The sequence below is a fragment of the Centrocercus urophasianus genome, unplaced genomic scaffold, assembly GCF_019232065.1.
Source record: "Centrocercus urophasianus isolate 14NV4802_14NV808 unplaced genomic scaffold, USGS_Curo_1.0 seq_1491, whole genome shotgun sequence".
NCBI classification, from domain to species: Eukaryota; Metazoa; Chordata; class Aves; order Galliformes; family Phasianidae; genus Centrocercus; species Centrocercus urophasianus.
The window spans coordinates 19,909-41,068 of record NW_024884688.1 but is presented as its reverse complement, the minus strand read 5'-3'; the positions used below and the strand labels follow the sequence as shown (position 1 = coordinate 41,068).

The 21,160-nt window shown below is 50.7% G+C and overlaps 5 protein-coding genes across 8 annotated transcripts in view; 3 read left to right on the top strand and 2 right to left on the bottom strand.

Moving 5' to 3' along the window:
* The window catches only part of MYRF (myelin regulatory factor), a 38,988-nt gene extending 29,417 nt beyond the window's left edge, over positions 1 to 9,571 (top strand). For 3 of the 4 annotated variants that reach the window (XM_042815328.1, XM_042815325.1, XM_042815326.1), the window contains 11 exons: positions 78 to 150; positions 420 to 508; positions 821 to 889; positions 3,061 to 3,146; positions 3,274 to 3,435; positions 4,402 to 4,695; positions 4,783 to 4,870; positions 5,176 to 5,250; positions 5,397 to 5,499; positions 5,800 to 5,874; positions 5,993 to 9,571. In XM_042815328.1, the coding sequence (XP_042671262.1) occupies positions 78 to 150; positions 420 to 508; positions 821 to 889; positions 3,061 to 3,146; positions 3,274 to 3,435; positions 4,402 to 4,695; positions 4,783 to 4,870; positions 5,176 to 5,250; positions 5,397 to 5,499; positions 5,800 to 5,874; positions 5,993 to 6,079 (1,201 nt within the window). In that variant the 3' untranslated portion in view covers positions 6,080 to 9,571. The remainder of the gene's footprint in view (positions 1 to 77; positions 151 to 419; positions 509 to 820; positions 890 to 3,060; positions 3,147 to 3,273; positions 3,436 to 4,401; positions 4,696 to 4,782; positions 4,871 to 5,175; positions 5,251 to 5,396; positions 5,500 to 5,799; positions 5,875 to 5,992) is intronic. The other variant, XM_042815327.1, reaches the window with a different exon arrangement.
* A 994-nt stretch (positions 9,572 to 10,565) lies between these two features.
* On the bottom strand, positions 10,566 to 12,452 carry TMEM258 (transmembrane protein 258). Its single transcript, XM_042815331.1, has 4 exons — positions 12,371 to 12,452; positions 11,779 to 11,888; positions 11,542 to 11,704; positions 10,566 to 10,713 (listed from the first exon to the last, which is right to left on the bottom strand). The coding sequence occupies exons 1-3, from the start codon at positions 12,371 to 12,373 to the stop codon at positions 11,578 to 11,580; spliced, it is 240 nt and encodes a 79-aa protein (XP_042671265.1). The 5' UTR covers positions 12,374 to 12,452; the 3' UTR covers positions 10,566 to 10,713; positions 11,542 to 11,577.
* Positions 12,453 to 12,519: 67 nt separating this feature from the next.
* FEN1 (flap structure-specific endonuclease 1) lies at positions 12,520 to 15,201 on the top strand. Its single transcript, XM_042815334.1, has 2 exons — positions 12,520 to 12,564; positions 12,794 to 15,201. Exon 2 carries the CDS (start codon positions 12,795 to 12,797, stop codon positions 13,938 to 13,940), a length of 1,146 nt encoding a protein of 381 aa, XP_042671268.1. The 5' UTR covers positions 12,520 to 12,564; position 12,794; the 3' UTR covers positions 13,941 to 15,201.
* Positions 15,202 to 15,367: 166 nt separating this feature from the next.
* On the top strand, positions 15,368 to 17,097 carry LOC122158583 (olfactory receptor-like protein COR8). Its single transcript, XM_042815333.1, is given in 5 exon segments — positions 15,368 to 15,375; positions 16,180 to 16,391; positions 16,394 to 16,558; positions 16,561 to 16,964; positions 16,966 to 17,097. Coding segments are annotated over 5 exon segments (921 nt in total).
* Positions 17,098 to 17,292: 195 nt separating this feature from the next.
* LOC122158585 (olfactory receptor 1019-like) overlaps positions 17,293 to 21,160 on the bottom strand; it is a 5,700-nt gene continuing 1,832 nt past the window's right edge. Inside the window, exon 2 of the mRNA XM_042815335.1 lies at positions 17,293 to 17,330. Within this exon, the coding sequence (XP_042671269.1) occupies positions 17,293 to 17,330 (38 nt within the window). The remainder of the gene's footprint in view (positions 17,331 to 21,160) is intronic.

Below are 21,160 nucleotides of genomic sequence, written 5' to 3'. Positions count from 1 at the left end.
TGGAGCAGGCTGGGTGGCAAGACTTTGTCACTTCACACAGAGTTGCCTTTTTGCCTGAGAACCTTTTCTTCTTGCAGCCAAACGGGAAGCCAGTTCAGCCGTGCAGGAAGCGTGCCCCACAAAAAGAGGCCTCACAAGATAGCCAGCAAGGTAAGGGACTGCTCCCAAACAAGCCTTGCTGTGTGGGGAACTTTCTGGGAACAACATTCTGCGTAGTTCTGCAGTGTTTTCCTGCACATGCTGCAGAGGGAGAAGCCCTGAATTTCCATTTTGTCTTTGCCCAAGGGAGGTGTTTTCTGGCTTTGCTCTGAGGGGGCTGGGGGCTCACAGGGGAGCAGGAGGAAAGCTTCGGATGTGATATGCTCAGAAGCAGGGAGGACCAGAGGACCTGACCTGAGCTTGGGATTTCTCTCTTGTAGTCGCCGTCGGTTGTCCCGGAGCAGGCCTGCATCAGTCAGCGCTTCCTGCAAGGCACCATCATTGCCTTGGTGATCATCATGGCCTTCAGGTGGGACCACGCATCCAGGTCTCCCTCCCTCCATCTCATCAGCTCGGTTTAGGCTGCACCAACCAAACTGGCAGTTCTTTGAAGCACAGTTCTCAGGAGTGGTCTCTCTCCTTACTGCATCCTCAAGGCTTCCCAGCACCGTGGTAGGGAAGCATATCAGTGTCTGAGAACAAAGTCATCCAGCTTACTCTGCCATCCATGGGGTGGTCAGTGGACCTACAGATCCATTTGTGGAGTGAAATCCTTTGGCAGCAGGTCAGCACCGTGCCATGTCCACTGCTCCATCCTCAGCCTGGACCTTTGTCTTTGCAGTGTGGTGTCCATGTCCACGCTCTACGTGCTGAGCTTGCGCAGCGAGGAGGACCTTGTGGATATTGAAGGGTGGGTATCTCTGGGCTCCATGGGATGGATGTGGTGGCTGGGGCAGACTAAGGCAAGAGGAGCAGCTGCTGTGGGGTTATTGACCACAGCTGTAAAGCCAGTCAAATGCATCATGTGCCCAAGCCTTAAACTGTTTGCAGCAAGAAGTGAGGAGCAGAAAAAAAGAAAACATGCTGATGGTTGGCTGCTGACCATTACTCGTGGTCTGTCTGAATGTTATTTGGGTGCCTCTTCTGCTGCACTAAACAGCAAAGTCCCAGCACTGAGTTGTGGGGTTGGACTCGTCTGTAGGAAGCAAAGGTTTTCCTTAGTGTGGAAAGAATGTCAGGCATGTACACAGTCAGCCTGTGCTGGGCATTCAGTTTCAGCACACTTTGCTCCTTCAGGAGCTCGTGGCACCATATAATGAGCATCTTTCTCTCTTTCTTTTCCCCATCCCCTCCCTTACCTTCTGGTTACAATTTCCATCCAACTCATTTTGTTTCCATTTTCTCTTTAATTTTCCCTTTCTTTTCATTTCCATCACCCACATCCTCTTCCATTGCCTCCCTTTACTTCCCTTCTCTGTTCACTGCCCCATAGCTCTTTTGCTGTGCCCACTGCCTGTCTACTGGCCCTCTTTCGGCACAGGGGTCCCGGGGTCCCAATTGCTCTGTGCCCACGGTATGTTACTCTTTCATTATACTGTTACTTAATTGCTGCATCCCTTCTCTTAGTTCCCCTTTTTTTTCCATCTGCACCACAGAAGACAAAATCTTGAGCAAAATGTGGCGGCTCAGCAAGTGAGGTTCCAGGAGTTATGCCATAGAGTCCTTAAGGTTGGAAAAGACCTGTAAGACCATCAGATCCAACCACACACCAATCACTGTAGTGCCCATCAAACCATGTCAGGCAGTATGGAAGGGGAATTGTGATCAGCAGAGTGAAGAACCAGTGAATCAAAGGCTAACTAAAGAAATTGCACACTGCAGGTAGAGCAAGAATAGGCAGTACTTAGAAAGGAAGAAAATTAAAGAATTAGCCCCAGAGATGTTCCTACACTCTCTTTGTATATGAGTAGCTTTATTGTGAAGGGTCACTCAATTACAGGTGAGCTTAGCGTGCAAAAAAAAGGGCAGGAAAAGAACTACTTTAACTACTTCCATTTATGAGCCATCACCACTGAGAGTACTTGGAAAGGCAGTGACCCACTTCTGGTGCCTGACTCACTAACAGGCAGTCTATGAGCTCCACTCCTGTATATTGGCTCTGCAGGAAAGCATCTTCAGAAAAAGAAGCAAACAGAAAGCAGTTTGAGAGGCGTGGCCTTTAATGCAGCACTGCAACCCAGGGAAAGCTGGCTGAGTTAATAATTAGGAACAGATGTGTAAAGCAGCTTTGTCAATGTGATCTGTAGCAACATACTTTCCTTCAGAAGTGAACAGGTCCTATTTGTCTACCAGCACTCTTTGAAGAAAATACTGTGTGAAGAGCAGCACAAGGTATGGCTAATTTGTTCTTTTAAGAATGCCATGAGGTTTACAAGAGGCTGTTAAAAAGTAATTGATGATGGGAGGCAAGATAAAGCTGGGCATGGTGAGTGTTGACAAGGTGGTGGAGGGATGGAGGTAGATCTTAGCTGGGATAAAGACTGGCTCCAGAGGCTGGGTCTGCTTTTCCTCCAGCAGTCCAACACCATGTCTCACTAATGAAAGAAATATGTAATCAGGTACTTCTTGGAGGTGACAGCGTTATTTTGCTGTCTCTAAACGAATGAAGGCTCTTTGAGAAACCTTGAGCAGTGCTAAGAGGACAGGCAGGACATGGCTTCAGGACAAGCAAAACATGGGAAAGAGAAAACTGAAGTGAGGAGGGAATGGACAGGTCAGGTCTTCCACTTCTTTGCTATGAGCTCAGGAGAAATCTCTATGCAGTGAAGAGCTACAGCTTACACTCATTCTTGCCAGAAAAGCAGAACTGTCACCCCATCCATTGTGGCATCTCCAAGCTGTCTGTGCTGTGTTTGCGCCTAGTGTTCTTCTTTCCTGTCTTGCTTTTTGCAGATCACTGCAGGCTTTGCCCCTCTTCCCCTGTCTGTCGTCACTGTTTGCTTGTTCCATCCCCCGCTCACTGCTACACCCACAAAGTGATCCCCCGTGGCAGAGTTTCACCCCTGCTTTCCTACGTTTCAGGTCAAGCCAGAATATCGACAAAACACAGATGGTGCGATCCACAGCTGCATCAGACAGAGCCAGCAGCAGGACCCCAACACACCACGGTAGGTCGCAGCTGCAGCTCCACGCCAGAGGCTCATGGCACGGAGCTGGCTCTGTGCTGGGAGCTCCTCAGAAGAGATGCAGAGGGTGCTCTTGGCTTACTCCATCTCTCTGCTCTTTGCCCTGCAGCCACATCACACGTGCTCGACTTACTCGATGCTTTACCTGGTCACAGCGTGCTAGCCTGCTTCAACCCACCGTGTTTCTCCACTTGCTGCTCTGCTGCTCCCACCAACGCCTCCTCTGTTGCCCTCTCTGAGGCCAGCCCTACTCATGTCACCAATCAGACAGGTAAGTCCCATCCCAGCAGGAGGGAGATGCTGGGACAATGCTGAGCTCTCTGTCCCACTACTGCATCACTTCGTGGCCCCAGATTCCTCTCACCTGGTTTTCTAACCCTGCACCTGCCCAGGGACTGCTGGGCTGCCGATGTGGTGTGGTTTGTACATCCGTGGTCCTGCTTCCAGGGTAAGTGGCAACAGAAGAGCTCGCTCTGCCAGTACGGAACCATGAGAGCTGGCCAGTGTGCCCAAGCAACTGCAGTTTGCAGTGCAGCCTCAGTGCTGTTTGCTTTTGGCAGGCCAGGAGCTGTGCTTTACAAGCCCACTTATTATGTCACTACTGCAGGAGGAGTGGCAGCGTCTCAGGCAGTCACTGTCCAGCCATAACACCCCTGGAGTCATAGAACCATAGGAATGTTGGTTTGGAAGGGACCTTAAAGATCATGTGGTTGGGTTGGAAGAAACCTCAAAGCCCCACCAGCTCCACCCCCTGCGCATGGGCTGGGTGCCCCTACAAGCTCAGGCTGTGCAGGGCCCCATCCAGCCTGGCCTTGGGCACCTCCACGGATGGGGCACCCACGGTTTCCTTGGGCAGCTGTGCCAGGGCCTCACCACCCTCTGAGTAAATAATTTCCTCCTTACGTCTAACCTAAATTTCCTATCATTTCCATTCCCCCTTGTCCTATTACTCCATGCCCATGTAAAAAGTCGCCCTCCTCCTGTTTGTCAGCTCCCTTTAAGTACTCGAAAGCTGCAGTGAGTTGTCCTGGAGCCTTCTCTTGTCCAGGCAGAATGAGCCCAGCTCCCTCAGCCTGTCCTTGAAGGAGAGGTGCTCCAGGCCATGCCTTCACCCTGCCTTTAGCTCTGCCGTACACAAGGGCTGTTAAATGCAAGTGTGACACAGGACATGACAAGGGGACAGGACCATCCCAGACCCTCAGCCTCTCAGCACAACATCTCTCCCTTTCCTTCGCAGACCAAAGTCAGACCTCACTGCAGCCAGTGACAAATATCAAAGCCAAATCCAGGGGCATCACCAGGAAGGCAACCTCCTACACCAAGCGGCCAAAGACGCCTGACAGGTCTCAGAGCTTCGGCAGCCCCAATGCCAGCCCCTCCTCCCCCTTCACCCACCTCCAGGGCAAATCCAAGTACATCTCCAACCTCTCGCTCTCCCGCAGCAACTCCCCACTGGGGCAGGCCCGGCCGCAGCGCAGCATCAGGCAGCTGGTGAGCGAGTGGCCCCACACACAAGACCCCAGCACGGATGGTAGGTGGGCCCCTGGCCGCCTTCTCACGGCTCTTCCTCACTTGCCAGCCCTTTTCTGTTCCTACATAGCCCATCTCCCACCCACAGGGCCAAGCCCAGTGCTGCGTTCCATCCGGATCCTGGAGATTGATATGGCCATCCAGTCCCAGTTCTGTGCAGCCAGCAGTGCATGCAGGTGAGGAAGACGGCAGTCCTTGGGGAGCTCCAGAAGCAGATGGGCTATTCCTGGATCCCTGGGCCTTCACTTGCCATCACTCCAAGGCAGCCCTTGGGCACAGGAGCTAGGGCTCCTGCTGAGCCCAGCCCTGCTCATTCACGCAGTGTGCAGGAGGACTGGATACAGTGATTAGCCGGCTTGGGAACTGGCCTGGGGAACCCACCCGTCTGCAGTTCCAGCCCAGAGAAGGGACTTTAGAGCCCATCCTGGCCATCTCACAGCCAGCTGGATTGCTGCAATGAGGTCTTTTTCTGTCTCCCTAGGACTGGAAACTTCACCTACCGCATCCCCATCAGCCAGCTGACAGCAGTGAACACCAACCTGACCCTGGAGATGAAGTGAGTGGACAGGGCTCCTTGGTGTTCCTACGTCCCTCAAGTGGGCTGGGTACTGCGCCATGTCACCATGGTGTCTCCTCTCCAGCCTGGTTAGAGACAGCAGTGCCTGGCACCTTCCAGGGCTTTACCACCTCTTGTCTCCCCAGCTCCTCCTCTGTGCTGTCCATTTCCCTTTGCGGCCTTGTCTCCAGCGACCCTTGCCAGGATGTTGCAAGCACAGACGGCTTCAGTGATGGCACAGACACACAGGTAGGCAGGGGCTCAGTTCACACTACCCACGTGTGTGAAGCATTGTGCTCAGACAGCTGTCCTGTGCACTGATACTACATATTCCTGAGCTGATGCTTTCATGGGGCTGGATAAAGTGTTTAAGTGCTTTTTGTCCTGCTCAGCCTGTCTTCATAGCTGAGCATGGAGGTGCTGTTCCTCCATAGACTGCTGTAGGATCACTCGATGGAGCAGAGATGTGCTCTGCTTCCCATGACAGCCTTGGAGACATCCCAGGATGCTCAACCCTGCTCTCACCGCAGATACTGTTTTCTTCCCCAGGAAACGACACACCGGTGGCCTCTTGTGATGCTGTCTTTCAGGGAGTTCACCTACCACTTCAGGGTGGCACAGACTGTGAGTACAAGCAGCTGCTTTGCTCCTCTTGTCCAGGGCTAAGTGGGAGGACGGCAACGGGAATGTGGCATCATGCATCCTACCCCGACCTGTAAGCTCTTCTTGCTTTCTCACGTAGGGCCGAGCCAACTGCAGCACTACTCCCGAACAGATGGGACACCTTTTTACTGACTATTATTTTCAGTTCTACTGGCTCTGTGAGTGAGTCCTGGCAGCACCAGTGCCCTTTGGTTGGAGAGAGGAGGGGGACTGGTGACACTGGGGAACTTCCTGTACACCCTCCTCCGCTGACCCCCAGCCCCACCTCAGCCCCCCCATCGCCCTCCTTGGGGGTGGAGATGGTTTGGTTATGGCTGGCGGTGCTGACACTGAAGTACAGCACATACGGAACACAGGACCTAAGCCACAGAAACACAACCAGCCCTGCGCCATCTCCTGGGCTCACCTAGCACCAACACTGCCCCAAACACCCCTCCTTCCCTTCTGGGGACGCTTGTGTCCCCCAGCCCCTGCAACACTGGATTTGAAAGCATTACACTGGATGGAACGTGGATGGATCTGCCATATCCCAGAGCATGGGACTTGCCCAGCTGTGCCACGTCAGTTCTCCACAACACTGGAATTGCTCAACACTGGAGCCCTTTCCAAGAGGGAAAAGCTGGAGTTTCACCTGGAAAGGAAAGGCTGTTCCTGGACGTACTGGAAGTTGTACACTGGAGTTGCTGTTCCTTCAAATTGGACCTGCAGCCCCACCGGACCCCTGGAGACCCCAGGACTCCTGTTCTCCACAGAAGGTGCAGCTTCCGCATTTGCCCCCCTCCTCACTGTGCTGTCACTATATCCAGGTCAGGATGGATAAACTCAAAAACCCCACTAAAGATGCTGCTCAGGCTGTGCTCAGGCCAAACTACACGTGGGGGACACTTAACCATCAGCCCCTGGGAGGAAAACTACCCCAAGCCACTTGTGTTAAGTGTTGGTTAAACACTGTAGGACCCATTTTCTTCAACTGCCAGTGGCCACTTGTGGTGTGCACAGAGCTGCCCAGTTGGCTCTGAAGAAAAGGATGACTGGCCAAGCCCAGTGTGCCCTGCAGAGCACAGCTGGGCTGCTGGGGCTGTGTGGTGTGGTTTCACTACGTAACCAGCGGGGGAAAAGCAATGACAGTGAGTTCTCACTGCCTCTGCTCTCAGAACGCAGTTACGTTGAGTGTACTCTGGGTATTTTACTGTTACAAGTTCTTAACTTGCTAAACTACTGAATTTAATTTCTTTTTTTAAGCCACATAAAAATGGGTCTCTTAATTCTGTCCCTGTTGAGCTCTGTGCATCTTGCATAGGAAACCGAAGGGGGGCACTGCTAAGCTCGATGTTAAAGCCTGATTGCTGCAGCAGTACTGAGATGTCAGCTCCCAGTGCTCCTATGCCGTCCTTTCTGTCCTGCTCCAGCAAAAGGAGACCTCTGTGCTCCTGGAGGCTGAACCACCACCAGCTCCAGAAAATGGAGACTCATTTTCCTAAGGAAGCAGCACTGGAGAATGGCAGCGAGGGGGAACCCTCCGGTCCTGAAGGAAACCCTGAAGCTGATTAAGAGAAGAGCACACCTTTTGGGAAACAACATCAGGGTCTGGCTGCTGCATTCGTTCTGTCAGTGGAGGTAGATGCAGCGATCCCTTTGCCAGCTGCAGGCCATGTTTTTTCCATCGCTGAGGAGCACAGGGCAGGAGCAACTCTCTACCAGCAGGCTCTTCTGCTCTGGAGAAATGAGCTGCAGAGATGTTTTACCTGATAGATGGTTCCTACATGCGCTGCTTCTGTTACAGAGCTCCCTTCTGAGGCTGTCCCAGTAGAGCAGCCGCACCCTTGCAATTCCTTGCAGCATCACTGGGATTTTGCGTGGCTGCCCTTCCAGGACCTTGCCCTTTCCTTTAATTGCAGGGCAGTTCCAAGGTCAGATCTCTATTCCAATGCTGTGCCCATGGGCAGCAGTGGATGATATGGGGGATGCTCTCCAGCAAGCACAATGCACTGAAGTCTGGGCAGCCAGGAACCAGAGGGTGAGCAGGGAATGCCAGGCAGCCAAAAGGAATGAAGCTTAGGGAGACCTTTGGGGAGCTCGGAGGGAGAGCAAGAGGCACGGCAGCACAGACACAAACAGGTCAGCTCTGTGCTCAGCAGGATTTTCTGCTTCTGCAAGGAAACCCTCTGGTGGACTCTCAGAGAGGATGCTCAGCACTCCTCTTTCCACCTGTCCTATGCGTTCTGCTCAGCCTTAAACTGAAGAAGTTACTTTCTTGGCAGCTTTTACTCTCCACTTGGCAATCAGAGGCTCAGCCAATCCTCGTCCTGGCGAGCAATGCCCTGTGCTCTGCCAGCCCTGCTCAGCTGAGGGGCAGCCTTCTCAGACCCCACTGCCATTTCTCCTAGCTGCCCACGCTCTCTTTTAGCCCCCACAGAGGTAACAGGCAGTGCCGTGACGGCTGGAGCCGACAGTGCTGCCTGCAATCACTGCCACCAATCCACCCTTGCCAACGGAGCCCCTGAGCCACACGTGTGTCTCCCCGGCTGCAGGCAGGGAGGGAGAAAGCAATCAGCCACTGGACACATGCCAGCCCAAGAGGAGATGGGGGTCTCTCAGGTCCCTGTGATGCTCAGCCATTGGGTTACAATGGCCTCAGCAAAACAAGTGCCTAACGGCTATGGGAACATCTCTAGTGCCTTGTTCTGCCAACAGGGTTCCCTACGCCTGTGTGTCTCAAAAACAGCGGTCTGTCAGCTTGAGAAACAAGGCAGTACCCGAAGTGCAACAGGTGATGCTGCAGCTGTTTTACAGCAGGAAAACAGAAGGGGCTGAGAGCAATCCGTGGTATCAGAGGAGAGATTCAGAACATCATCTTCAGCATCTTACGTTGCAGTAATTTGTCTTAATGTACATCACAGATCACACATCTGTTCCACCAGCAGCCGAGCAGCAATGAGCTCAGAAGGTTTTTGTAACAAAAAAAAAGTCAACAAGACTGCTTCTCAGCCCACGGGAACAGCCGTTTGCACAGACCACCCCTGGAAGCTCTCTGCCCTGCCCACTGCCCTGTTCCCCACTCCCAATCAGTAACCAGAGAGTTCACAATCAGGCCTTTACCTGCGTGAGACGGGGGGAGCTCTGAGCCAATGTCTCCAGCCCTGCAGCTCGGGGAAACCCTTCTTCAGCTGGAAACAGGAGCTTCATCTCTCTAGACATTCTTGGCAGAAAGGAAGCCAAGCATGGAAACAAGGCCACTTGCCAAAGTTTGGCTGTTTCGGAGTTTGTTTCAAAAGCAAATTCACAAACATTCTGTCCTACTGTCAAGAGCTTAAAGCCTGTAAATAGAGACTATACCACCACAAGAATTAAGAAAAAAAAAAAGTAAAGCACTAATTTGTTTGGTTTAAATGTTGCTGTCACTGCTTTAATCACTGTATATTGCCAGCGAGTTCGTAGAGTTGCCTTATTAGCAGGTATTATTGATCATAGGTTTTTATTTGTGGGGAACAAGTGTGGTTTCCCTTCCTTTCTTTCTGATTTATATTTATATTTTGCTAAATTGGAGTGCTGAGTCTTCAGATTCCCCACTTTTATGTTTGGCTTATTTAGACTTTGTTTTATGCTGGAGGTAAATATGCCTATATAAATAAATATATGAACATTGCTTTGTACTCAAGGATGGCTCCTGGCTGTGTTCCTCCCTCGCTCTTTTTTCCCTTTCAGTTCACAAACTGCTCATCACAAGAGCGAGGAACCCCAGTGCAAATGACTCAGTGGGAGCTGCCAGACGTGCCCACAGCGGGCTCAGGACAACTGCAGGTGTCCTGCTTTGGAACAGATGTAAGAAGAGCTGTGGCTGCTCACGTCTCAGAGGTCAGGGCCAGATCCAAAAGGCATCTGAGAGAAGCTGCAGAGGGAAAGCTTCCTCCGGACAGTGTATCAAGGCTTTAAGTCTGTGTGGTACCTGCAGAATTTGTAACTCCGAGTCCTAACTGCTCTGAAGGCGAGGCTCCAAATGCAAGCTGCCTTACAAGCAGAGCGATGCGTGCCGTAAATAAATGCTTTCAAAGCATTAATTCAATAATGCTTGAACAAAGGACACAGTCAGCTCAAGCATTCCTCCAAAACCTCATGTCCCACAAACACAGTTTGTGTCACCCGAGACTTCTAGACTCCAGCTGCAGCAGGGCACAAGGCAGCACTGAAACACTTCTGGGCATACACAGCACTGGACATCCATGAGCAACAACAAATCCTCAGTTGGAGTTAATGCTTCTTTCAAACAAAGCTCTAGCTCATTAAAATGCTCTTTGTAACTTTTCTGCAGTGCTGAGCGTTGTCCAACCAGACACCACTCACTGCAGCACAGGAACTCTATTGCCAAGACATCTGAGTTCGATACCAGGGTGCTACACACCACCAGCTGCAGTTTCACAGCATTTGTTACTCTCTGCAGTAGGATGTCTAGCTAAATTCCCCTCGTTTTTTCAACTGCTTAGAAGGAAATATGAATTATGCTTATCTCCTTACAAAACAGCTGCTTCTGCTGCTCCAAACAGCCCAGGAAAAGGCTGTGGGTACAATAAAGGGCCTGTCCCAAGGCTTATGGATTTTGTGCAGAAATCAGAGTTGGTTCAGAAAGTTAAGTACAAACATCTAAGAGACAAAACTGCAGGTGCATCACAGAGCCAGTTTTATTCAGGTCTGGTTTGTTGTGCTGGCAGGAGTCACCTGACAGGAGTACAGTCCATGCCTGAAGCAAACTCCCACACTGAAGTATAAAACAAATACAAAAAGAACTTCTCCGGAGTTTCCCACCTGGAACCAAAGGAGAGAGAAAGGAGGTAAGGCAGATTTCCCCACAGCAGCATCCCCACAGCACAGGGACAGATCCTCCATCAGGTGCTGCGAGGTTGGAACCACACCCTGAGTAAAAAAAGAGCACACAGCAAGCACAATTCTCACTGCTTCACATCAAAATGAACGTGTTCTGTTTGCAGAAGCGCTCTCTATCTAAATCAGCCAGCAGCCTCACCCTGTCACTGGGCACCTCCAAAAACAGTCTGGCCCCAACCACTTGACTCCCACCCAGTAGATATTTATAAGGATTGATCAGATCCCCTCTCAGCCTTCTTTTGTCCAGGCTGAACAGCCCCAGGGCTCTCAGCCTTTTCTTGTGAAGGAAATGCTCCAGGCCCCCATCAGCTTTGCCCTTCACTGGACTCTCTCCAGCAGTTCCCTGTCTGCCCAGAACCGGGGAACCCAGCACTGGCACAGTACCCCAGATATGGTCTCCACAGGGCAGAACGGAATGAGAGGAAAACCTCCCCCACCTGCTAGCCATGCTCTTTGTAACAGACCCCAGGATTCTTGGCCATGAGATCACACTGCTGGCTCACAGTCAACCAGTGGTCACCCAGGACACTCAGGTCCTTCTCCACAGAGCAGCACTGCAGCACCTCTGCTCCTAACTTGATACATGTAGTTATTTCTCGCTCTGCACAAGGCCCTGTACCTGTCAGGGTACAGCCCTTTGTGTGCCCCAAATCCACCCCTGAAGAAAGGTAGCTTAGAAGCATAATCTGGAGTTATGCTTTGCAGGCACCTCACACACAACATGCAGCACAAAGCTTTCATCCTGCTTACAGCCACTGGAGGTCCACACGTCACTCTGCCTGGGCCTCACACATAGATCCCAACCCACAGCAGCAGGAACAGGACACCAAACCCCATGAAGAGCGATGCCACCAGTGAGATCAGCAGCTCCTTGTAGATGTCTCGCGTGTACTTGGTGGATGTCACCTCATAACTGCCAGTGGAGGGTTAAGGTGACAACAGGGGCATGGCAAGGTGGGTCCCCCCACTCTCGGTGCCCAAGGATACACGAAGAACCATGCGGTGAAGAACATGCCAATGGCGAGCAGCACCACAGTGAGGTGCGGGAAGACAGCCGGGTTCACTGGGCTGGTGTACCTGCTCATTGCCTCTAGCTCCTGTGGGGGCATGGCACGGGGCAGCAGGGCTGCTGGGCCCCATGCTCAGTCCCTGGCCCTAGTTCCCCGGGTTCCCTGCCCCAACTATCATCCCTTTCCCGGCTCCTCCTCCCAGTTCCCGTTCCCCAGCTCCTAGTCCCAGCCCCGTTTCCCACTTCCCAGCCTCCAGCTCCCATTCTCGGCCCCAGCCCTCAGTTCTCGTTCCTGCTCCTTGTCCCTGAGTCTTGTTCCCCGCCTTTTTCCCAGTTCCAGCCCCCAATTCCCATTCCCTATATCGGTCCTAGCCTCGGGTCCCAGGCCCCGTACTCCGTTCCTGCTCCAGGTTCTCCTTCCCATTCGCAGCTACTGACTCCAGTCTCAGCTCCCGGTTCCCACTCCCGGTCTCAGTTTCAGATCCCAGCCCCAACCCCAGCTCCCATTGCTGGTTCCCAGCCCCAGGTTCCCAATTCAATGTCGGTCCCAGTCCCGGGTCCACGCCCCACCATATTGCCCCAGATCCCGGCTCCCGCCGCTCTCGGACACGTCCCCTCAGCAACTTCCGCTTCCTGTCACCGCCGGAAGCGGAAGTGACGCGTTCCGGATCGGGTGGGCCGGGGCCACCCGGAGCCGCTCGGCATTGGCTACCCAGCAGGCAGCGCGGCCTAGCGCGGGAACGGGGCAGGGTCGGAGTAGAGGGGTAATGGCTGCCGGGCGCCGTGGCGGGGGCAGCGCGGGATAACGGTGGCCGGAGAGGGCTGAGGGAGAAGTGGCGGCGAGAGAGGGCTGAGGAGGGCTTGGAGAGGCCGGAGTGGGGTCGAGGTGGAACTCGGGGCGGGCAACGGGAGGCTGCGGTGCGTGAGGCCTCCGTTCTTGGGACCCGTCCTCCCATTTCTCTCAGCTCCCGGTGCTTTGCTCTGTGCCCGCAGGATGGGAATCCACGGCTTGGCCAAGCTGATCGCCGATGTGGCGCCCAGCGCCATCCGGGAGAACGACATCAAGTCGTACTTCGGGCGGAAGGTGGCCATCGATGCCTCCATGAGCATCTACCAGTTCCTGATAGCTGTGCGGCAGGGCGCCGAGGTGCTGCAGAACGAGGAGGGCGAGACCACCAGCCACCTAATGGGCATGTTCTACCGCACCATCCGCATGGTGGAGAACGGCATCAAGCCTGTCTATGTGTTCGATGGCAAACCACCACAGCTCAAGTCCGGGGAGTTGGCCAGGAGGACGGAACGCCGCTCTGAGGCCGAGAAGCACCTGCAGGAGGCTCAGGAGGCGGGCGAGGAGACCAACATTGAGAAGTTCAGCAAGAGGTTGGTGAAAGTGACCCAGCAGCACACTGACGAGTGCAAGAAGCTGTTGATGTTGATGGGCATCCCCTATGTGGAGGCGCCAGGGGAGGCGGAAGCCAGCTGTGCTACACTGGTGAAGGCAGGGAAGGTGTACGCGGCCGCCACAGAGGACATGGATTGCCTGACCTTTGGGAGCCCTGTGCTGATGCGGCACCTCACTGCCAGTGAGACAAAGAAGCTGCCCATCCAAGAGTTCCACCTGAACCGGATCCTGCAGGACCTGGGGCTGACCTGGGAACAATTTGTGGATCTGTGCATCCTCCTGGGCTGTGACTACTGTGAGAGCATTCGCGGCATTGGGCCGAAGCGGGCGGTTGAGCTCATCAAGCAGCACAAAACCATTGAGGAGATCATCCAGCACATTGACACCAAGAAGTACCCCTTGCCTGAGAACTGGTTGCATAAAGAGGCCCAGAAGCTCTTCCTAGAGCCTGACGTCGTCAACCCTGATGACGTTGAGCTGAAGTGGACAGAGCCAAATGAGGAGGAGCTCGTGCAGTTCATGTGTGGGGAGAAGCAGTTCAATGAGGAGCGCATCCGCAATGGGGTCAAGAGGCTGAGTAAGAGCCGCCAGGGCAGCACGCAGGGCCGGCTGGATGACTTCTTCAAGGTGACGGGCTCCATCACGTCGGCCAAACGCAAGGAGCCTGAAACCAAGGGGTCAGCAAAGAAGAAAGCCAAGACCAACAGTGCCACAGCCAAGTTCAAAAAGGGGAAATAACTGGACTGGCCAAGCACAAGCCTCTGTTGTTAGTTTTCGTGCTCAGCTGAGAACTTTAGGCTAATAATAAATAGTCATCTTAATGTTCTGCGGGTTATTGCTGGGACGGGTGCTGTGTGTGTTGCTGTCAAAGTCCTTCCAACATGGCTAGGCTAGTGAGGGAGATGGCAGTCTGCTTCTGTAGCAGCTGTAATGCATGAGGGCGGGGAAGGGGCTGAGACAACTTCAGGTGAGGGGAGCTGGCCGAAAGTGGTGGGTGAAGACTGGAGCAGATGCCTTCAGCAGTTCAGCTGCAGCATTTGTCAGTTGAAGGCTTTTGACAATGAGGCCACAGAAACTGGATGTCACGCCTAGTCAAACAGCCCTCTGATTTAAGTAACAAAAAAGTTAGACAGCTAGAGAGCAAATCAGGCACGGCTGTTTGAGATTCCTCCCTCACACAGCTCATCCATAAAGAGGCCAGATGCAAGCAGCAGGAGCAGAAAACAGGGAAAGGTGAATACAGGGCAAAGTAGAGTTAGGAGGAGAATGAAATAATGAGGTAAGATGCTTCCTTTAGTGAGAATCTCAAGTGTGGGCTGCCTTCCTTTTTTGTAATTTTTCTTTAAAAAAAAAAGAAGTTTATTCTGGATTCAAAAGTTCTGGCTTACTCTTAACGTCTGTAAACCAAGGACAAACAGCTAAAACTGCAGCACTGAAGCCCCAGTCTTCCTACTAAGCTCCATTTATGTTTAACAAGAAAAATGGCAGTAAAGCTGAAGTCAATAAAATTCACCCCTTACTTTCTTGAGGCATCCTTTCACGTTGTACACACAGGCACACAAGTCCCAGGCTAAGGAAAAAAAGAAAAGATATTACCTTTTTAAATTATTATTTTGTTCTGTACTAAGCATAACCTTTTACTTGTCAGAGTGATCTGCTTTTCTGTTATCACTGTAGTTTTGTTTTAGTTTTTTAGAGAATAAAATGCGTATGCAAACATGACCTTTCTCAAGTTCTCTGGAGCGGTAGCTTAAACCTTGTTGAGGGCTGTGCAGGTAACAAACTCCTGATTTCAAATGGAAACCCACTGGTGTAAATCAGTGACAACAGCCAACAGATGAAGCACAGGCTTGAAGGTGAAATCCACGTTTTAATCTTGGTGTTAATGGTGGCTTTGGTGTGCTTGGTTGATCTCTATCAGCTGGTTGCTAAGTTATAAAAGAAGCTGGGCTTGTTTCACAGGGGAATTCCATTGATATTACAAAAATAACCCGGGATTTTCAGCCCTCTGATGTTTTTAATAAATACACTGTAGCCAAGAGCAGCAAGTGTTTCTGATTTTAAGATCTTTTTAATAGAAAAATGTAAACACTGATGTGCCACTGTGGGCCGCTGCTCCTGGGCAGCTGTGCGTGGTGTGCTTGAAGCTGTGCACTGCATAAGTGATGTGCAGGTAAAAGCAATGCAGTCTGCTCCTGTCACTTACAGTAATTATTGCTTTGGAAGAATCTTCACCCAGAAATGCAGGACATTTTTGCAGAGAAGTTTGGATTTCAAGATGTGAGGAGTGATGCTGTCAGTGTTGGTGCCTGACAGCGCGCAGCTCGTTAAGGAGATTAACCTGAAGCTTCATGTTGGTAGAGCCACAGCTTTGTTTCTCACGTGCTCAAAGCCACAGCGCGTGGGGCACTGGATGAAGGTTCCCATGCAGATCTCTGTCTTTGGATGCTGCTTCATCTTAAATCACAGGCAGATGCCCAGAAGGGATTATTTTCACCTTGAGGACACACCTGCTCAACCTTGGCACCCCATTAAGCTTTATTTGATGCTTTTTTCTCCCAGCTGTGGCTTTGCCAAAATGAATTTCCCCCACAGTCCACAACGGCACTAATGTTAATGAGCCCTTTCCACGTGGTTCACCGAGGAGGGGACCGGACCCAGGTTCACGCTTCCCAAAACTCTTCAGAGAGTTTCTAACGATCCCCTCTGCGGCATGAAACCTCTGAGCCACCATTTACTTTGGGGGCTTTGCTGTTGAGGGTGGAAGCCATAAATAAGCCGTGCAGAGAAAAAGCTTGTTAGCTGGAACGCACGTCTTCCCTGCAGTAGATGTCCCCACTAGCTCATGCTACCTCACTGCTACCACACGCGAGCCGTGCCATTGCTTTCCTTCCGCGCGGTTTCCTCTCCTGCCAGCAGGCACGCTGTGCTGACATACGGCGATACGGCTGAAGGCAACAGCACGGCAGTGAGTCAGTTCCGTCCTCCTAGGAGTGACAGGTGAGCCTGAGCTGCAGACTCCTCTCTTCGTAGTGTTCTCAGAGATTTGTTTCATCGCTGTGCTGGGTGATGCTGGGCTGATCGCACTGATCACGACAAGCCCCCAGCTGCACGCTCCCATGTACTTCTTTCTCTGCAATCTATCTGTTGTTGATCTTTGCTACTCCACTGTCTTTTCTCCAAGGCTGCTTAAGGTTTCTTGCTGGATAATAAAGCCATTTCCTACTCTGCCTGCTTCACCCAGCATTTCTTTTTCCTCGTGTCTGTGACCACAGAGGCGCTCTTGCTGGCCGTGATGGCATACGGCCGCCACGTAGCTATTTGCAACCCCTTGCTTTACATTATTTCCATGCCCAAGAGCTTTGCATGAAGCCTGTGGCTGGCTCGTGCCTGGGGGGCATTCTGAACTCACTAACCCAGACGTGCTGCTTGCTGTGCTTGCCGTTCTGTCGCCCCAGTATCATCAACCATTACTTCTGTGACACCAACCCCCTGCTGAAGCTCACCTGTTCTGACGGCCACCTCCATGAGCTTCTGCTCATCACCATCAATGGGCTGCTTCCCACAACTGTGCTCCTGGCCGTCACCTCACATGCACACATCCTCGTCTCCATCCTGAGCATCAGGTCTGCCAGGGGACGACACAAAGCCTTCTCCACTTGTGCCTCCCACCTGCTGACTGTCACCTTGTTCTACGTGCCTGCTGGCCTCAGCCACATGCAGCCAGGCTCCAAGTAGTCACTGGATGTGGAGAAGATTCAGGGCAGTGTTTTACACCTTGCTTGTTCCAATGCTCAACCCACTGATCTACAGCTTGAGAAATAAGGATGTCAAGGACACACTCAGGAGAGCAAGAGAGAAAATATTCTCTCAAGCTGCTCACTGTGTATTCTGACTCTTCTCTGTTACTCGGCAGTACATCCCCTTTCCTTGGTTGCATTTCTCTTAGAAAAACCCTGCTTTACAAAGATGCTTATTGTAAGGCATACAGTTAATTCACTTTTGCATTTATGCATGGAATCGTGGCTGTAGACTTTCTACCAGAATTTACATGGTTCTTGGAAGGCAAAGGATGAGTCTTGATGAAACATTAAAAAAGCTTTTTGCCAACTGTTTTCCTCAAGGCATCTTTCACCCCAGGCAACAAGCTGTTAACTCAGGTTGAGGTTGAGGTCCAAATCCATCAACAGTGTTAAGAATGTTAATTCTTGTCCGGTACTTTAAGTCAATATAAGGTAAATATTCTCTGAGAAGAAAACCTCAAGGTCCTGCAGGCCATCTCACATGCAGTAATAGATGAACACACAGAAACATCAGCAGAACACCCAGAAGTGAATGCTCATTTTGAGTCAGTGGAGGGTGTGCTTCCACCCAGCACAGTTCCCCAGTTTTTAGGGATGATCTCCAGTAACATTCCACACTGTTCTGAAAGGAAATGGTACAAGTAAATGCGAGAAACACCAGATCAGAATAAGATCAAATGCAGCCATTTCCATAAAGTCCATGATTTTCACAGTGGCTACTGGGAAAACGAAGTAACTCCTTATATTGTTGGTCAGATCAATGCAAGTATTTTTAATGTTTGTACCTGAAATTGCAGAAAGGGCCCAATGTGGGTTCGAGTTGGGTTTAAACAAGCCAGTCAACAAACAAGAACTAACAGAACAACAGAAGAGGCAGGTAGAGAAAGCATTCACTAATTGGCTAAAATAAGACAGTGATGCTTATTGGATTTGGGGCAAATTAGAAATGGAATCTCATAGTGCTACCATTTTAATTTTACAATTGTAGGCAAAAATCCTAAGAGAACATGATGATTGGTCATGAGTGTTATCCCCCAGGGATCGGAACTGGGGCCTGTCCTGTTTAATATCTTTACTGATGACCTGGATGAGGGGATCGACTGCACCTTCAGTAAGTCTGCATGTGACACCAAGCTGGGAGGAAGTGTTGATTGCCTGAGGGTAGGAAGGCCCTACAGAGGGGTCTGGACAAACTGGATCACCAGACTGAGGCCAGTTGTATGAAAGTCAACAAGACCAAGCGCTGAGGTCTTGTTGAAGAGAAGAGGAGGCTCAGGGAAGAACTCATCACTTTCTATAACTCCCTGAAAGCAGGCTGTGGTGAGGTGGAGGTTGGCTTCCTCTCCCAAATAACTAGCAATAGGATGAGAGCGAATGGCTTCAATTTGCTCCAGGGGAGGTTCAGGTTGGATATTAGGAAAAAAATCTCCAAAAAAGTGGTCAGGTGCTGGAATGGGCTGCCAGGGAGATGGTGGAGTCAGTGTCCCCGCAAGAAACATGTAGATGTGGTACTGAGGAACATGGGTTAGTGGGCAACACTGGCGGTAGGTGGATGGTTGGACTGTATGATCCTGGTGGTCTTTTCCAATCTTGCTGAGTCTATGATTCTGTGACTCTCTCGTGCCTTGTGACTTTGCAGCAGCCAAGTGTTTGAGCCCCCCATGCTCAAATGGCAGCCAGCTTTTGGAAGATCAACTGGCGAATCCTTCTCCAAAGGAAAGCGAAGAAATGCAGTCATTGATAAGGTATGACACCAGGCAGCTCTTCAGCCAAGGTTCTACCTGGACGAGAGCTGGAGCTGCTTCACCTCTCTCCATTGAGATGGCACAGCTCAAGGACCAGGAGATTCTGTGGGTCCACAGTTTGCTCAAAAGCATCGAGGAAATGGATTTAACTGTTGGATAATTTGTATACCTTCACATAAGCTAAGAAAAGGGGAAAACAAAAGTAATGAGTACAGGTTTGACATATAATGAGGCACACATGCTACACACCAGTAGGCAGTGCTCATTCAGACTTGACACGGACCATTGATCGTGGTCATATCAAGGTGATGGCTTAAACGTTGTTTCTGCTGCATACATCTAACTGTCAGCATGCTGTATGTTTAAATGTGCCTTTTCTGATGAGGACAGTGTCAGAGCCTTGGCGGGTACTCTGTATCCTAGGAACTTGGGCAGCAAATCTCCCAAGAAAGCCACATCTAGATGAAAGGACCAGAAAATGTGACTTCTCTCGGTGTAACTTGTCCTCATGTAAAAAGGAACAGTACTAAAACCAAGATTTTATCCTGCTGGGCTTTTCTTTGGAATTGATGCCAGAGCTGGAAATGAAAGGTAAATTCAGACTCTCTCTCAGCTCACCAGAGATAAACCAGCAGCTCCTAAAATGATGGTCTGCAATGCATGGAATGAAAGAAACAACAAAACAAGCATCGATTTTTTCCCGGATAACATTAATCACTACTTGACAGGGTTATACCAGAAAGCAGAGAAAGTGCACATCTTATCTGGTATCTGACAAATGAATGCACACTTAAAAGCCATTGTGATCTTCTAACACTTTGCTCTGGAGAAAACTTCAGCTCCACCTCATTTCAGATGCCCTGCAGGTGATGTGCATGGCTTTCCATTATTATTAATGGGGATTTAGAGCTGCTTTTCACTCTGTCAGAGGGGAAGCAGTGGGGTGCAGCACAATGAACTTTTGTGCGTCCTCCTGCCAGCAGCTGCTTCATGTCAGGGACCCTGAGTATTGAGATAAAGCCCAGGGGCACGGAGTCCATCTCAGAACGGGCAGATGAAACTCCCCATCAGGAATTACATCTCTTGAAGCCATTGTCCAGAGCAGAGGAAATTGAACTGCAAGCCATACCCTGAAGCCTCAGGTCATGCCCTCTTCATGCTCACAGCTCCATGTTCTGCTAAAGCAGCTGCCAGCAAACTCACCGATATTCATCCTTCTCCTCCTGGGGAAAGGACCTGCATTTTGGCAGCTGCTTTCCTGCTCATGATCAATAAGACCTTGCATCTCTTGGGCAAACCATTGCAAGACCTTCCAGTGAGCCACCCTGACCCACCAAGCAACTCTTCATTAGTTTTCTGACATTATAACCCCAAAGTTATAGCTGTGAGATCACGGCTGCAGAGCAGCACCTTGCAGAGCGGCTTATTAAAGGCTGTCTTGCTTCAACAGAGATTAATCTGCTCTCCTTATGGATGTTATCCACAAAACCTACTCAACTCTGCATCTGCTCCAGAGAATAAGAAGTTGAGAATGACCCCACCTAACCCAAATTTAATTGTAAAAGGGGAATTTCTTCCCAGGGAAGGTCAACAGGATGAACTCAAAGCCCTTACCAAGGAACCACACAGCCTAACTTATTTAATTCAGCACCTGAGAGCATTCAAGGACTGCTGCTCACCTGGGATAAGTTAGGTAGAAATGTATGTAAATTACATAAACCACAGCAATATTTTTGAGTTATTCACCTGCATGAGATAGTAGCTCTGATCTCTCTATTTTCATTTCCTTTATTGTAAAATCTGGAATATTTACATCAGGATAAAGATGTGCATTTTCAGATAACAGAAAAAGGAGCATCTCTTTCCAGCGTTGCCTGGTAGACAGCGATGGTGTACAGGAAATACTGATTGTGTTTGAGACAGTGCATCTCACGTTGAGTTAGAAATTCCTCATCCAGTCTATGTCTCAGACTTCTCTATCTCAAACAGCTTGGCTAAATGCTGGAGGAACGCAGAAAAGTTTTCTAGGGGTGGGGAAGAAATAAATGTGGCCACCATTCCCCCGGTGGGAGTTCACAGCATGCAACAGTTTCCAGCTAGAACGATGAAAGATGGGATCTGTGATTTCTGCCAGGACTTACTTCTTGTGCAAGAAATAAAGTCTTTGCTGTTGTTGTTATTCCCAAATGGCTCTTGCCCAGCTGAATAATCTCTGGATGCAGCCTCTACTGAAAATATTTTTTATTCTCCTTGTATCTAACAAGCCACTGTGGACATAAATTAGAAAGCCAATTAGAGCTTTGTTTTGAGCCTTTGATTGGCAGAAATTGAAAAGGGAAGGGAAGGGAAGGGAAGGGAAGGGAAGGGAAGGGAAGGGAAGGGAAGGGAAGGGAAGGGAAGGGAAGGGAAG

Excerpts from the sequence above, each read along its gene's own strand:
- FEN1 (XM_042815334.1), top strand. The coding sequence starts at position 12,795 with ATGGGAATCCACGGCTTGGCCAAGCTGATCGCCGATGTGGCGCCCAGC.
- TMEM258 (XM_042815331.1), bottom strand. Across the intron at positions 11,705-11,778 it reads TTCACCGCATGGTTCTTCGT|TTATGAGGTGACATCCACCA; the intron begins GTATCCTTGGGC and ends CTCCACTGGCAG.